This window comes from Branchiostoma lanceolatum, chromosome 1 (assembly GCF_035083965.1).
Source record: "Branchiostoma lanceolatum isolate klBraLanc5 chromosome 1, klBraLanc5.hap2, whole genome shotgun sequence".
Taxonomy (NCBI): Eukaryota; Metazoa; Chordata; class Leptocardii; order Amphioxiformes; family Branchiostomatidae; genus Branchiostoma; species Branchiostoma lanceolatum.
Genome location: NC_089722.1, coordinates 36760832 through 36779142, shown reverse-complemented (window position 1 = coordinate 36779142; position 18311 = coordinate 36760832). Strand labels below are relative to the sequence as shown.

The window sequence follows — 18311 nt, the reverse complement described above, 5'->3', positions numbered from 1 at the left end:
TAGGCCTGGTCATATTCACCAAACGATGGCAAACTAAAGCTAGTATAGGAAAAGTTGTACATTTGTCAACTTTTAAAACTAGAATCACATCTTTGGAAAATGAGGAAAACAAGTATTGAAATCTATATCAATTCTCTCCCTACGCATGTCCACAGTATTAAAAAGGTAAACGAGAGCACAGTATGTCTTATATGCTCACTAATTGCTCCATCAATGTTACTCGCGCTCTAAAATAAACTAAAGGCGGGAAGCTCCTAGAAATCAAGCTGAAACAGTGCATTAACCTCTGCATCTAAAAGCAGTACTTTTCAGATCGAATGGTTAATCAATCCGTGTGCAGAATGTAGACACAGAAGTGGCAACTTCCACTAAGGAAAACCTATAAAAAAATCACTTTGGAAAGTAAGGACATCGATATCGTTAGTTAGAGAATGTCCATCCATCTATCAGTCCGTCCTTTAGTCCGTCTCGTGCAGCACTCACAAAAGTATATTCGTGTCAGCTTTATGTACTCACGTACGCCTGTGGTATTACAAACACCAAATCTAACACGATTACTAATTACATGCCACTATACATAAAGGCTTGTCAAACGCTTTCGTTCCATCAATGTCATTTTGCATTACCTTGGTAGGCAAAGTCGAAGTAATCATGTCTGAATAGTGACTTAATTACACCGTGCACTATGTGTAAAAATGGTAATTCTACGCGTACTCCATACTGATAACTTACGTTGACAGCGTCAAAAACTTTCTTATTAAATCTCATGCTATTTCTAATTGTCGCGTCACGAAGAGTAAAAGCATGTCAAGTCCACCCGTTCCATAGATTAGGTTTTGTAGCACATCTGCTTAAAGCTGATTCTGAGAACATGTAAATAATCGACCCTGACTTGTGCTTTTTTGTCATCTTGGGCTGAATCAAAATGAAAAAGAACTTTATTGCGCAACAATTGTACAATGTATGGCAATTTGTAGATACATAACAACCGACTTTTTCTATTATTTAACAATTTCAAAAAAATTGTCTATAACATGAATACGATCGATCTAATAATGTGGATTCTAATGGCTAAAGCAGTATACAACGTCTTGATGACGATGATAATATTCTATATAGTATATGATGATAGTATTCAATGTAGATGTAGATGTGTCAGGAATGTAAAACAATGTCCCGTTTTTGCATAGAGTTGTATATGAATTGGCCTACATACTATTAGGTAGATATGTGAACAGGGCAGGACAATATCATATTGAATACCTCTGTCTTGGTATGCGTCATTTTTCCGGAGTTATTTACAATCAAATGTCATCTTCCAGTCGGTAACTTCTAGAAAAATGACAGAAAACAATATCTATATCTACATATTTGTGTTCAGCGTAATTCAACCGTTTAAAGTTAAAACTTTGAAAATGAATTCCGTTTTATTGCCTTAATAACTAATGTAGCGTACTAGTAGGTCAAACGACTTTGTTCAATGACAGCGTTTAACATATCAACTCCAACTGGGTGCGATGCAGCTTGTTATTACGAATATTAACATTAATAGGCACATTAATCACACCATAGTGTGCAACTAATACCAGTACTTCCCTAGTCAAAAACTCTTGAATAATGTAAACCCGACAAAAAGATGAAATGGAAGCTTATCAATCGTTTTCTTTCCACCAATGGCACGTTGGTATACTACCTTGGTTTTAAGTGGGCGAGACGTTAAAATTAATATCTGATATCAGTCAGACCTTGGTCTGTATTTGATACTTATAATTTTGAAGTAACAAAAAACGTACAGAGGTATTATATAGATGAGACCTTGCCAGGTGCATTGGTTACATCGACGCTTTATGCAGAACACCTTTAAGTTAACTTTAACTGTTAAAAATAATTCAATATACCATACCATGTTCTGTGTCTCATGATATCATATTTGAAGTAAAAACAAACCCTGACAAAAGTATAAACATAGATGCGTGCGTTTATAAGTTGCATGGACGCTGCAAGTACAACACCTTGGCTGAAACTGAGCGGCAAGTCGACGATAATTGATAGTTTATCAATCCTAAAGAGGTCTGATACTAGTAATTTGCTACGTCGAAAACCCCGGAAAACGCACGGAGGCATCCGTAATTGTAAATGACAACTTGTCAACCACCTTGATTCCTTTGTGTTACACGTCCACGTCAAAAGTACAAAGTTACCAAGCGTGGACGGCTAATTACTACGTGGTATGCATGTAAATGCAGTTATTTGCTTTCTGAATGACCACCATTCATTGACCCACATAGCACAACCGGGACGTCCAAAACTCCATCAATAACAACCAAACCACTTATCCGGTCTTCAAGTCTCTCACGTAATGGCAGCAAAAAAAGCTTCAGTAACGATCTGAATGATCCTGAGAATTCAGGTCACTCGTTAGGCTAATTTGACGCTCTGACGACACTGAAATGGGTTGAATCAACTATTATCCTATTTCAGGCTACGGTAGCACCCATTGACCTGCGCAGAACGTGCCGTGGTGGGACACAACGTTTATGGGTCTCATCAGACTAGCGTAAATATTATCAACAGGGTCTCTTGAAAGTTCATCTTTGTTGGTAGAAGTCATTCTGAATTGAGTTTAAACTGTAAACGCCAACACAATAAATTAGGCTTACCCAAAATTTTCGACTGATCAGCTACAGCCTTTGTCAAGGACTGAACAATTCACTACATTCGGGCTTTACAACCATCCCTCAACAGAGACAAGGGGCGCCATAGACTTTCTACAACACATAATCCACTGCTCAACGATCACGTGCATCATCTGCATAACGTGACGTCACAGCAGCAGTGGATTGTTCACTCTTTGACAAAGACTGTAGCTTATCAGTCGAAAATTTGAGTGAGTCCAATTTATTGTGTGGGCGTCTACAGTTTAAACTCCATTCAGAAGGACTATCAACAGGTTCCTTTTTTTCTATGCCTTGCCCCGTGACCTTAGCTTAGCAGCCATACCCTATCATTCCACTGGCAAGTGACACTAAGCTGGCTATGTACACAACATTTTAAATCTGCATTTGCCCTTTAAAGTCACAATATCCTATGGCAGAGAGTTCAAGAGTTTAAATGTGGCCGGGAAGAGGGTTCTTCTTTGAGACGTTGTGGATGACGCATGAAAAAAAGAATACCCTATCACTTTGTATTTTAAGGCCATATTGATTAATATATATAGATGGCATCCACTTGGGACCCGAAACTGATGTGAGCGTGCTAATAAAAAAAAATTGCCAAAAATGTCTTTAGTATAAAATCTACGCCAGGAAGGTTGGAAAAATGAATAAACACACAGTGTATTGTATAGCGGGTCCTAGATACTTCATCTTCACTTTTTTACATTCTTCTTTAACTTTCGAATTGATTTAGGCGTTCTAAGACATTAGTGTTGTTCTTCAATATATTTTTTTGTAATTTACCGTATATATTTGGCCATTTTGCAGTTGCTTGGGGGGGGGGGGCGGATGTCACTCATTTAATCAAACCAGCATTGGAAAAATATAGTTGGCTTAGCCAATATTACTATTCCAGTTGGGACTTTATAAGAATACTGTTGTACAATTAAGTGATGTTTCAGGCTGCATTTTAATTTCATATCTTGATCTTAGCATACAACTCTCCATAAACATGTCATATCTAGCTTTATGTCAGCACAACGTAATTTGCAATTAATATACACTATATCAATCACTTTTTTCAATGTGAGTTTAATTGCAATTTAGGGCCAAATTTAAGAAACCTTGCAATGATTATATGTACTTAAGTCCGTTGTGCAGCTTGGCTATTGAACCGAAAAAATACTTCTTTGGTCACCAACTGCACCTAATCCAACACAAATGTTAACAGGGAACTCATACAAACTTTATTTACGCACAAGCGTTACACCCCATCTAACAAGTTGCTGAAATAAAACTTTGTCTATTTTGACTTTATGGTTGATGCTACAAAAGTGGGTCAACCGTTACTGCCTTCGGGGTCGATTTATTTGCAAACTAATTATTGGTGTAGGTTTTACGTACATATATCATGATATTATACCATCCGTGGAACAGTAGCAAGCCATCGATGTCACTTACGAGTTGCAGAAATTAAGGATTTATCACTTTTAACTGTAAATGGAAGTACACAGTTGGGTCAGCCGCGACTGTCCTATGGGGCTATTTTGTAAAGAACGTTTGGCTTCAGCTAAAACGTAGCACTATACATATATCAAAATAATATAGCCTTTATTATGGAACAGTAGTAGGCGTAGATGGTACTAACAAGCTGCTGAAATGAAGGCTTAATCACTCTCAACTGTCGGTGGTAGCACGCAGTTTGATCAGCTGCAACTGTCCTATGGGTCTATTTTGATTTTATACCTATGCAGGGTACGTGCGGTCACTGATGATATGTACATATATCATAATCATATAGTCTTCGTGAAATAGCAAAAAGTCGTAAACGTTACTAACAAATGATTAAAACTAGAGGCTTATTAAGGAGAGTGATTAATATTTACATGCTTATCACCCCCAGCAAATTTGATCATACACCATACCGTTTGACAGTTACGATTTGGGGAGAATGAGGCCAGTCTAGACAGGGATAAAAACCATTTGGTGGTACAGGACTAGTATATGTGTATAGTGTGCTGATATATGTTATAACTGGTCATCAAAAATATTGAAAGTTATGATTAGATGGTACAGTCAACATATATGAATAAAATAAATCTTTACTCCATATCATACACATTTTGCAAGACATACATGTGACTTGTTCATACGGTGCTAGGTAATACCTAGCAGTGGTGCAGTTTTGGTGCAGTGTACCCTCTTAGCAGAGGAGTGCTGGTTTTTGACATGTTTTTAGGTGCTTTTGTCAGGCTTTCTATTTTGTCCCCTTTCCGTTATGTCTCAAACCATGTGTTGGACACAAATGGCTAAACTGAACACGTTAAAAACCAACCGGACCCACACATCTGCTTGGAGTGTAGTGAGACTGTCCCAACTGTTTATTTAATATGTGCCCAATTCGTTTATTTATACTTCTAGGCAAGGCCCTCTGTCGACCCCTTCTAAAGTTATTCATGTCCGAATGTCATAACAAAAACACCAACTGCAGTTCTAAACAAGCCCCTAGGGGGCCCAAACTTACAGAACTTACTTCTTGTGGCGTGAACTATCTACCATACAAATGTCATGACCATAGCACTTTCAGAAAACATGCCACTAAATTTTGAAGCTCCGCTGCAGTACCTTAGGTACTCGCTAGAAGGCCCATTATCGAACTTGACCTTCCTTTCCGTAAACCCTACCCATCCACTCATTATCATACAGATCCATCAACAGCTTCTTGAGTTATGTTGTCCACAAGAATTACACATCCACACAAAGCCCGCTGCAGTACCGACGAAAATGCCAGGAGAAACATTTTTGAACTCGATCTCTGTTTTCAAAACATCTACACACCTGCAAAAAATCATGAAGATCCATCAACGTTTCCGTCACTTTTTTCGCCTACATACAAACGCACAAAAATTAAAAGTCCACTGCAGTACTGTTGAAAAACGCAAGGTAAACCATTTTTGAACTTGACCTTCCTTTGCACAACCACTACACACCTACCAAAAATCATAAAGATTCATCAAAGGTTTCTTGAGTTATGCTCTTGACATACATACAGACCAACCAAACAGCTGGCTCAACCGAAAACATAATCTACCCCGAGTACTATAGTACTCGGCGAAGATAATGAAGGTTTTATCTCTTCTAAATGTAGATGGAAAAGGAAAATTGTGTTAAAACGTCACTAGTACAGTCCCGTTGGATCTATGTTGTATTGTGAAAAGTTAATACCAAGGTTTAATTAAAAGTCATGTACTTGTTGGTTGGCAAACTGAGAAGTATACATATATCTAGGGGCCGTTGACCATGGAAAAATTTAACAGTTTATTAGGGCGAGCTACATACGTTATAATGAAATACATATAAAGCATTTTGAAAGTGACCATCAGACAAGGCACATGCACATAGAAAATTGCTTGGACATGCCACAGGAAGATTTGCTTCGAGATGATGGCAGCAGCAAGAGCAATAGAAAACAAACGGAGACTGAGTCTACTGAAAACTACATGGTATATGTTCAAACGGTTTTTCCAGTTACATCTTATGTTTTTGTATTTACTCTTTCGATCAGTATATTTTTGTGACTTTGAGGGGGAAAAAATGAATGTCACTCAAAATGTCTGGAAGCAATCTCCACTCCTTATACAGTTATAAAGATTCAGTTGTCTTTTAACATTGTTTAGTTGGATGTCTAACCTGCATCAATGTACATGATCCCGATATGCTCTGTTTTTACTTAATAAAAATACTCTTTTTCCACAACCAAGAGATTTATTCCACCGACGTTTCGGTGACCATCTGTGACGGCAATTCTGTGACAGATGGTAACCGAAACGTCGGTAGAATAAATCTCTTGCTTGTGTAAAAAAAAAAGTATTCAGTGACTTACCAACCTGATGAAACTATTCACGTCTGTTTTTGTTTACTTCTTTATTCCACGTTGAGAAGCAATTTGGGGGGCACATTTTGCTCAATAGGATTTTCTTGAAGACAAAACTTATAACTAATCCCTGATTTCACTTCGCGCACTGAGAAACTTCTCCTGTCTGGCTTTAATGGCTTCATTGACTCTCGTTTCCTCTTCAGCGTCGTCTTTCCCATCTACTTCATTCAAAAACTCATCTTTAAGGAACTTCTCTAAGGACTTCTCGTACTTTCTAAGATAGTCGCAGTCTTTTGAGAAGATCGTGCACTGCGCGTGCTGTAAGGGTTCGATGACGTCAGTGTACATGCGCATGCGCCTGACGCCCGGAAAGCCGAGGCGGGTGATCTCATCATGAGACACGCCGCCACTGTTGTATAAGATGCGGAACTTGGTGAAGAAGTTCTTGGTCACTGTGACGTAATTATCGACTTCTTCCACATCATTCTGAAACGAGAAAGGAAAACAAATGTGGAATAAACCCTTTCACGGATCCAACTGCGCAAGATTAAAAATCCTAGAAACATAAAGAAAACACGTATGGGCATTGTTACGCAAACCGACCAAAAGACACTATATTGATCTGGACACGTATAAAGTATGGTCGAAAAAAACATACACTATAATTCTTCACAAGTCGGGGGTCTTCACCTTCATTAATTGACCTGCGCATACGCAGTTGGATCCGTCAAAGGGCTTATACCGTTACTACTGCACTGAATTGCATCAAAACACGTAATCATAAACGATACACCAACTATTCTGCTACAGAGCTTTTCAACAGTACTTGTACTAGGCACACAGATTTATCTTTTATTCTAATGATCTTTCGGCAGGTGCTATGCTGCCTTCTACTTACATGTTAGGGCCCTGTCACACTTATGCGTATATTCAAGTGCGCCTCAGTTCCGCAGTAACATTTCTTTTATTTAAGTAAATTTTGCGGCGAGGAAGTTGTTGTCTTCTTTGACCCATCGTTGTGCAGCCTGGTTATCAAACCAAAGGAATCACTTTTTCGGCTACAAACTTAACCTAAACCCAAAACATGCGGACCATGCGGACGTGTATATACGCACACGTGTGACAGGGGCTTAACATCAGTGCACACTATTTTGCAGTACGTGAAGACGCAAGTGAAGATTGCTTTGAAAATCTGCCTTAATAGATACCTAAGCTAATCCAACAAGGCTTGAATGTCTTTAAATATATAGCCACCAATTTCTTTGCTTGAGTTGTGTCGAGAGTTCTCGCGTTCCCTAAAGGATCATCAGATATTTACTTCTGAGCCATTGAAGCAACCGCAGAGTTATTTTCGCGGTCTTCAGAACCTGTGCTGTCGTACTGAAACCGATTTATCTTTCCCAACTATTGCCAATTATAGACTGCTTGATACCCTCAAAAATTGGCTTCATAGTCTATTCCTGTGAACTAACGTGATTTTCACACTTATGGTATTTTTTTACAGTTTTGAATCGGAAGTATGTCAAAGCAGACTCATGATGATATATTTGCTCCGTTAATATGATTGATCACAGACCTCGTTTACTATTTTTGTCAGGAGGAAAGCCATGTGCCTACACGCTTGTCTCGTTATCATGACATACAGGAGAGTTATGTTTTATGTTTATCATTTATTTATTACTCCGAGTGTGCACGTCTAAAAGAGTGCGGACCCTAAAATTAATATTAGATGTTAGTTTGGTGAAAGCTTGTTCGTAACGGAAGAAATTAGCAGGTAATATTTGGCAGCCGTGCGCGAGGGCGGACGTGCACATTGCGGGTTGTTGAGTGGTGCGGTCGTGCGCTTGCAGCTAGAAAGTGCCTCTTGCGGGGAGAGACTAATTACAGTTGGTGATTGTTATGAAAACGTATAGATGCTTAGAAAGTGTTGGCAATTTTTTAGACAATGAGGGGTAAATGCGCTGAACATAGAACGAATGATAACTTGGGATATAATGTAGGTTCATTAGGAACGCGGCCATGTAAAATACGCATTGTACATTACTCACAGTGTAAGGAAATAACTCATGAATAAGACTTTATGGCCAACGGGTTATTATCATAAATCTCATTCACAAAGGTATCGCCAGGAGGCGCCTTTGAAAGGTGTTCTCGTCCTGAATTATCTGTGTATCAATGGTTAAGATTGAAATTGACGTATCACCTTTCCATAATGTGGTCAAATGTCAGGTCAGGTATCCTAGCGAGCTAAGCGAACAGTTTTTTTTTTTCTTTATTTATGGTTAACTTGACCTTATCTCAGCCTCCTGTGCAGACCCTTTAGGTGGCTGGTCGTTTTATTTAGCTTTGTTGGCCGTTTTCAGATCGCTCAATCGTATGTTTTATCTATGACAAAGGGACGGTGTATTGAATAAGCTTGTTCATATATTAGGCCGTCAAAACTTCACACAATTTTCAAATGTTTACTGACGAAAAGAAAACTAGAGCCCTATCAACCTCTCAAAACCCACTCATTGTAGAAAAAGTGGGTCACTTCGTCTTCCAGTGCTTCCAAACAAGAAGTCAAACCCTAAAAGCGTATATTGTACTCGGTAGCATTTCATAGAATAGTCACTTCTTCCACTTGTCATCATTGTTACCTTGCACTGTGTGTATACTTTTTCTATGTATTGTATCATGTTGCAATTAGCCATTGGACAAGAAAAATCTCTTATACTAGAATAACACGCAAACAATCAGGCATCATCCACAGTAAACCGCCAGCCACCCAAAATGTCTGCGTATGAGGCTATCAATAGACATCCTCCCCATCTGTTCCTGCCAAGGCCAGAGCTACAGCGCTCCGGTCAACTGTTTGTTTGTCTATGTACCTATGTTTTGTTAGTTAAGCTGTTTGTAAACTGAAAGCATAATCTACCATATCCAACCTTCATTCGTCTCTGCCATGGCCAGAGCCACAGCGATCCGGCCAGCTGCTGTGTCCAGTACTTCTTCTTGGCCCAGTCCATGGCGAAGTCTGTGACGTCACCCTCCTGCTCGGACAGTCCGTACAGGTAGTGGATGGCCGCGTCCAGCCGGGAGTCGAAGTAGTCGTCCACTAGACTGACCAGTTGAAGGGACGCCTGCTGTTGCTGTTCTTTACGCCACTGTGGACAGGGAGGTGATACACGGTACAGATAAACAATGACATGTACTGTACTAGTAAGATATCCGTAACCGTCATGATTCGATCAACAAGGGATTGTGTGGTATGGGGTAAAGCCGGGCCAGAGACGCCTACTTCTGTTGTTTATCGAGCCACAGCGATTGAAAAAAAAACAGCAGTAAAGTCAAACATGTACTAGCACATGTAAGCATCCAAGCCTCTACTTGAATCTACTGATATCAATTTCAGACTGCCAATTGGACAGACGCTTGCTTTGTTGTTTATCGTGCCACTGTGGACAAGGAGGAACATCAGTGCATTCAAACATGTACCAGTGAACACCATTTCTAATTTACCCAAGCATTAAAACCCCTGATGATAGTGACTGTGAGCATGCGTGTTCCCCGAGCCTTCGTACGTGTAGATATCAATAACAATCTGGACATGCCCTAATTTCAAACCGAACGTTAGGGCCCTGTCACACTTGAGCGTATATTCAAGTACGCGTGAGTTGCGCAATAATTTTTTTTTTTGTTTAAGTAAGGTTTGTGGGGAAAAAGTTGTTTTCTACTTCGACCAACCGTTGTGCAGCCTAGTCATCGCACCTAAGAAATCACTTATTTGGCTTCAAACTTAATCTAAACCAAAAACATGTTAATATGCAACTCATGCGGACTTGTATATACGCACAAGTGTGACAGGGGCATTATACAACTAGTGCAGTTCCTCACAAGATCCGACTACTTAACAATTAACTGTTCTGAATCTGAAGCTTTTTATCATAAGACTCTAGTATTTGTCTTTTAAAAACTCGCTTGTCTATGTGTTTATCTATTTTGATGATTTTAGGCATTCCTATATTCAATATTCATGAGTGTTAATATTGATCGCTCTTTTTATCGCAAAGGTCATACATTGTATTTTGTACTATCACATCGATTAGCATCCAGGCTGCGATGGATGTGATGGGAAATAGTTTAAAAATAATTTAAAAACCATTACTACTACTACTAGTATCATAGTTCTGATCGTAAAGATTCTTAGGAACAAGGACAATTTATTGTGATATACATACCTGTGTTAATTCCAATTCGCTCTAATCAATATACACACGAATAAAGGATACTTTTCTGAAGAATTAACTCCCGGAATATCAGCCACATAAAGTTCAAGCTCAGTTCTAAATAGAGCATCCCTTAACTTATATGTTTCCACCCCTGAGGGTCACCAAAAAATATGCTGTATGTGTCTACCATGCCGACTAGCGATTCTCCCCGGAAAAGCAGAGCACCTTTGTGGTGCTCTGCCTTTCCGAGGAGAATCGCTAGTCGGCATGGTAGACACATACAGCAGACAGACACATACAGCATCCCTTGTCAAGCAAATCATGACGTTTGCAGATACTATGCTATTTTAATCTTCTTGTATAAATAAAGCCATAATCGGCCGCTTATTCACTACTTGAACTGATCAGAATAAACGGAAAACGACCGTCTAAAATCACATATTTGACGTCTAGTCTGTATGAAAAAGGTAAATATTCTGCTAGACAATTTTACCTGAGTTCTGACACACGCTTTTATTCATTGGGCATAGTTCGGGAGAAAGCCTTTTCGGAGCGCCATGTGTCCTTGGGACAAGAATGCGGAAGTAAACATTGTTAACCCGATACCCGACCAGGTGACGCCGTGCAATACTCGGCAGGTGGGTTCTTTGTACGGCTACACGCGACATTTCGATTCCCTTTTATTCATTTTGACGGGTCATATCATGGCGGGAAGAATAAACACAGTTACAACCGAAGTACTAATTCTGCACATAAAATGTAATTGAGGAAATAACAACTATACTAATAGGACAGTTTTTACTTTGAGTAGGGTTAATGCAGTAGAAACATGTATACCTGAGTTTTTCATTCATCATCTCACAAAATAGGGTCACGCAAACGCCCTACCCCCAGGGCTAAAACGTGCAACAAAGGTCACATGTTTGAATACTGGGGCGACTATTATTTTGCTGACCCTAAGGTAGGGAACGCCCCTCCCGTCAAAAGTCCCATGTACACACGATTTGTGGTCGTACGATTTTAGCAAGACTTCGACACAATCTACTACCTACAAGTCACTGAATTTTGTACGAAACACCCATGCCCCCCCCCCCATTGGTTGCTTAAATGTGCCGTGTGTCGTATGTAAACAGCCTTATCATGCGTGAGATAACCCATTTCAAACGCTGTATTGTGAATAACAAGATATATCCTCAATATCCCAATCGCACAACATGCCCATGTGACAGGGAGAAGCTTTACACAGTAGCGGCCATATCCTTGGTAAGTTCACCCTAAGTAAAGCCATGATTTAGTAACGTTAACACACCTGTTTCTGGGACACCTCGAACTGATAATAGGAGAACCCTGCCGCAGCACACGACACAGCCGCCGAGATCTGTCCGATATACCGCAGCATGAACGACATGGCGACCCCTGTCCGCACACAACACACCCTGACACTAACACACGCTCCCGATATAGTCTTCCTGCATGACCTCTATTATAGTCATCGATGCGTCATCAGGGGAGAACCATTTACAATACAGGGGGTTACAGCTGACGAATGACATTCAAACAAGCTAGTATACACAACAGATTATCATGAACTGTCATATGCTTGCGTTTTAAATTGTGGGAATTCAATAGTTATTTATTCAATATATAGACCCATGGGAATGATGGTACGTGAGTGAACTATAAGCATGACGTTACTTGAGCTCCCCGCCAGCGCAAATATCGGCTCCCATTTCCCGCAGGAAATGAGATTATCCAAAGACGAGGCAAGCTGTACATCAGGTTCGGCAAACGATAGAATCTGGGGCAATCCGAAATGTGTTGTCTATCATCATGATTGATATCTGCATTGTCCAGGCGGTATAAGGTTCTTATACGCCAATTAGGCTATCCCATTGGAAGCAATAGATAGGCAACTTTATGGCTACAAATATAGAAAACGAACAACTTTTCTGGAGATGCTTTACTTTCTGTTGGAAGCACACATGTTCCTCATTCAATAAACAAAGGTTCACCCAAATCTAACCTAGACGACGATATTTATCGCAATTTAAACTGCAAGTAACTACTAACTGCACGAGGCTGCTGTTGTACCGCCAGCGACTGACCGCAGCACTCATTGAAAAATGCGTACACGTCCGACCTATCGCTCGGAGGATGAAACTTTCCTACCTAATCCTGACAGTTATTAACAAGCTTTCATCTCAAATTCTTTTTATATCAGGTGGGCCTATAAAAGGCAATTTATGATCCACCTAAACACACGCTTTCTATGCCCTGTTATTTTTATTGGCCGGATTCTTTGGGCATCTACACCTATAACCAACCTTTAGCGTAATACATCAGCTTAACATTAAGTCATCCTCGTCTGGTTGCGCTGTTGATTTAAAAAAGGGATATATTTAAGGAATTCTATGCTGAAGTAAATTAAACCTTCAACAATCAGCTGGGGCCCCAAAATCTAATCATTTCCTGAGGTCCCATCAAGTCCTATCCATATACCAAATATGACTTATGCTTTTTAAGCACAGATATACATACACCATGACTAACACACATTCATACACTTATAGTCTAACTGAATTGCGCTCCTAAGGTCCCAACGATTACCGAGGGGAGCAATAACCTCCGCCAGAGAGCTTGAATAAACACAGGCTACATACACCCACACATAAACCCACACATACACCCACACATACATACAAACGTATATTGAAGACTTAACCTTCATGGTGAAGCTAATGATCGAGTTGTATACACTGTCGGCATTCCACCAAGGTCGTGGGACGTATTGTGAAGGTTCTTTCTTCAAATATGTACCCAGGTCACGCATGGAGTAAGCATTAAAACTTGGCGCGCCCACGCCCACAAAGCTGCGCCTTCATTCACAGGCAAAGACTCCGTCATCAAGAAAAGATTCAGGCAAGAGCTGGGGTCCTTTTATGTCATATATGCTATGAATAATATATCAAACATTATAGCTCATCATTAGCACATTGTGCATCGCGATCAGAGTCAATAAGTCCATTCGTAATTCCGACAACGCATGTGCAGTGTCAAAGGTGAAAGCCCCCGGCTTATAAACAGTTCTCATCTCGACATTGTCTAGATTTGTATAACAACGCCCGGACGGGTTTTGTTTGAATCTCAGAGGCCTTTACCTTTGACAATTGACACTGTACATGCGCTGTCGGAATTACGAATGGGCTTATATAGCAGCCAACCTCGATCCTTCTGCATTAACACATTAACCACTTATCTGGAATAATTTAAAAGGTGTCGAATAGAAGAGAGTGATTAATTGGTTGGTTGGTTGGTTGATAAATTGATTGGTTAAAGAAAGTCAGTTGGCTCGTGCGCAAGAGAGAAAGAAGGAATCTAGTTATAGTTGTGCCACTCAAGCGCGCGCGCAAGAGATAATCTAGTTATAGTTGTACAACTCACTGTATATCAACATTATATGAAAGTCTTCCACGGCTGTCTCATAAGCCTAACCCCCCCCCCCCCCATCTACACTATTTCACACCCGGTAGATTTCTAGCGGGGACCAACCAAATGGCTACTGACAGGTCACCGACTGTCACCGTCAAGTAGCCAATAAACGGTCTTCTCGCGGACTATTCGCACCCCTAGTTTCATTTCAAATAGACAAAGATAAATTACTCCGGCTGGCGTCAGGTCTTAAATTAGAAGAAGACAACTTACTAATTGAAAATTTATATCTTCCTCCACATATCCCAGAATTTGATACCATTTATATGAATTTCCATAAATTTTTACTCGGAGTACATAGAAAATCGTCCAATGACGGCATCCGTGGCGAATTAGGAACATTCCCAATCAAAATTAATGCCGAGATCCAACTTATCAAATACTGGCACCGTTTATTAAATTTACCCCAAGATACCCTATTACATGAAGCATACGACGTTCTACATTCTGGTGATCATGACTGGGTGAACCATGTTAATGATATTCTTAACTATAACGGTTTTGGACATGTATGGACAAACCCTAGACTATATCAGACTGACATGTTAATCAATCAGTTACGACAACGTCTGCAGGATATATACATACAAGATTGGCATAGTTCTATTAAAAACAATTCAAAACTGTCTGTCTATTCCGCTTTAAAGAAAATATACGGACAAGAAAAGTACCTTACAAGCGTACATAATTTCGAAATTCGTAAAGCAATAACAAAGATAAGAATATCTAGACATAAATTGAACATTGAAACCGGAAGGTATCGTAAAATGAGAAAGGTTTTGTCCATTCTGCCCAAATGAAGACGAACGCCACTTTATCATGAATTGTTCAAGATATGAGGATAAACGCTCCAAGCTGTTCACCTTTATTTCCACTTGTTCAAGTGAATTCAATACGCTCCATTCTGTTGATAGATTTGATTACATACTGAGAGGAGATAATCCTTACTGTGTTCAAATAGGTATATACATCAAAGAATGTTTGGAAATAAGAACAAGTAATGTATAAGTATACGACACGCTAAATTTCAGTATGTTGCCCTATTCCATATGATTGCATATAAACAAACTCATTAGTATGAACTTTGTTTGTTGGCATGTATGTATGTATGTATAGATTAAGTAGACCTTGCGAGAGTCGCTGTACTTTTGTTGTGTCAATAAAGATTGTAAATTTCAGATATCCAAGCCAAGCGCATGATCATTAGTTTCGCACCGGGAGTTTTAAAGTCCTCGCTACAAAACTAGTATCCTTTCGAAAGATCACGGGTAGAAACTGTGAAGATGAAGTTATACACCTTCAATGGCGCTACACTAGCGCTAATGGAGCGATCCGAGAAGGAACAGATCCTGAGGACGCTGAGATTTGTGAAGTGGACCCGACATTTCCCACCAAGACGAAGCGATCGAAGACGGGCCGGGCACAAAAATGGAGAGAAATCAAGTCCAAACTGGTTCTGAATGAAGTTTTCGTGGCGCACGTACTGTGAGGCCCCAAATCACCGACTTCCGAGGAGAGAAGACACTGAACTCATTTTCCGACAAAGTCACCAAACAACGGGCCGGAGTCCGCCAGCGCCGCGCGTCTCCGATTAACCGGTCATGGCGACAGACTTAGTGTGTGAGACGTCCTGGCTACGAAAGCCGATAGACCCAGCATTTGTATCGATAGGACGGAGCCTGCTGGTAGAGGCTAGCTTCTGAGAGTACACGGCAGAAAATACTCTCTCTAAAGTATGACGCGACGGGCTATACCGTATTATGGAATAAAACGTTATGTTTTTCAATCTTGATAATATTAAAATGTTTGTCTGATCCCTATAAGATTCATTTGATCCCTATTACATTCATTTGAAGCCCAAAACAAATGCTTCACACAAATTTTATTCTGACAATGATAACCCTAACCCACAAGAGATTAGCTAGTACAATTTGAATCTACCGAGAAAGGAAGCCCTGGAAAAAATTCTTTGTGATGTGAATGAGCTGAAAATTGGTGTGAAATACTCATTCTGTCGCTCACGTGCCGCCAGATTAATATACCTAATCTGCAAGTGAATGAATCCGGGTCGCGGGCCCTGATAAATTATTCATCTCCTAGTCCCCGCTAGAAATCTACCGGGTGGCTTTCAGTGACAAGCTACCCCCCCCCGCTTTCGAGTAATATTTGCTGGATATTACTGTCGATACGCAGGAAATATATCCAGACGTCCTCTTATACGGAAACCAAGTGGCCGATTGCACTGCAGAAGTTTGACCTTTACTGACACTTTAGTTACGGACACTGGAATGAATATGAACACTTATAAAACATAATGCTTGATAGGGCAATGTGGAAATAAATATTTCTTGTTTGGTCCCGGCTGATACAGGACGATAGGTGATGATGATAATGTACCACTCGCAATGCTAATTCCTTGACGTAGAGTATAACTTAATTGGAACTCAAAATTTGCTTTGCACGTTTCTTTTGCGAGAGTTATGTTTAATTTCCTACCATAACCACTCAACTTATAAGTCCCTCTCAAGCGTTTATCCATGGTGATGACGTGCCGACCGGTATTCCGTTTTGGTATTACAACCTTGAAACTTTCAACAGTTCTGAGGATGCACTACCACTACGGATCAGCGCTTTAGTACCATGATTAAACGCTTGAGGGTCAGTATTGGCTGTTCTGATGTATGTGATCATGACTGGATTAATCATGTTAAGGACACTCTGTTACCACGGCTCTGGACATATATGGATGAAACCTGAGTCTTATAAAGTAGATTTTATTGCCCACCAGCTTCGCTCCCGGCAACAATATACACATTTACAAGAGTGGTTTAGCCGTATAACAAGTAATTCAAAACTGTCTTTTCTCAACAAATCGAGAAACTGTTATGAACAAGAAAAATATCTTGATAATATAAATAACGTTGAAATTCGAAAAGCGATAACTCAGTTAAGAATCAGTAGTCTTAAGTTGAATATAGAGATGAGCAGATGATACAATCTAGCCCCTGACCAAAGGTTTTGCCCATCTTGTCCAATGGAAATTGAAGATGAATTTCACTTTGTCATGGAATGTTCTCGATATGATGTTTTACGTAATAAGTTATTCACATTTCTCAAAACAGGTACAAGTTTTAAGCGTCTCGATGCTTCAGACCGGTTTGAGTACATATTTAAATGCAACAATCCCCACAATGGGAAAATATCTAAACTACTGCTTTCACATTGGAAAAAATATCGAAACTAATGATTAAACCGATTATAATACTATATCAAAAACTATGCTAGCCCTTATTGTATTGTATTAGTAATTAGGATGTAAAGTTTTATTCTACATTTATACTTTGTATTATGTATACGAATCCTTGCCATACTTTATACCATGGACAACTGTCGTGCACTAAAATTCTTCTTCTAAATGTATTCCAAACTTTATCAAATTTCTATATCATTGTTATGGTTTGATTCTATCTTAGGTCACGGTAATTAATTTTCATAAATTATATCCTCTGTAGACGACAAATCTTCATATTTCCATACGAAGTAAAAAGTAATAAGAATAAAAAATAATATGGGAGCAATTGTCATCATATATAACATCAAAATTAATGAAGACTTAAAACAGATGCACATATACACATTCGGTACCTTGCGAAACGGATCACTAAATTACATGTATCAATTTGCGTGTAAGCAAACACTTACGAACTCCTGAAAGACGATATCGGTGTTGAGAAAATTTCTGTCAAAACTGACAAAGTACTGTTAACTTTCCGATATGCGTTCGGTTTTTTTGTTGTTGTTGTTGTTGGATGCGAACCGAGCTGAAGTAGGGAGCCACAAACTGGGGTGTAGCGTTAAACGTACAAAGGAATGCCATAGCGGCTTTGCCCGTGAGTGATGGTGGAAAACAAACAAAGAAAACCTTACGATTAAATTACTGACGTGATATCGGGTCCAAGCAAGAATAGCGAGTCTTTGGTCTTAGTGTCCACAACAATAGTGTCTACTTTTGGCATGCATATATAATAACGGCGCTTGTCGTCGCCATAGAGGAGAACAATTCACCAGGGTAGATGACTC

The 18311-nt window shown here is 39.7% G+C and overlaps 1 protein-coding gene across 1 annotated transcript; it reads right to left on the bottom strand.

Annotated features, from left to right (window-relative positions):
- Positions 1 to 6559: 6559 nt before the first annotated feature.
- On the bottom strand, positions 6560 to 12236 carry LOC136421579 (uncharacterized). The gene is made up of 3 exons (XM_066409012.1): positions 12052 to 12236; positions 9459 to 9677; positions 6560 to 7017 (listed from the first exon to the last, which is right to left on the bottom strand). Exons 1-3 carry the CDS (start codon positions 12148 to 12150, stop codon positions 6652 to 6654), a joined length of 684 nt encoding a protein of 227 aa, XP_066265109.1. The 5' UTR covers positions 12151 to 12236; the 3' UTR covers positions 6560 to 6651.
- Between the last annotated feature and the right edge of the window lie 6075 nt (positions 12237 to 18311).

Bases quoted from the DNA above. Each gene is read 5' to 3' on its own strand.
- LOC136421579 (XM_066409012.1), bottom strand. From the start codon at position 12,150: ATGTCGTTCATGCTGCGGTATATCGGACAGATCTCGGCGGCTGTGTCG. The intron at 9,678-12,051 runs GTGTGTTAACGT...CCCTGTCCACAG, and splicing joins TCGAGGTGTCCCAGAAACAG to TGGCGTAAAGAACAGCAACA. The intron at 7,018-9,458 runs GTTGGATATGGT...TTCTCGTTTCAG, and splicing joins CATGGCAGAGACGAATGAAG to AATGATGTGGAAGAAGTCGA.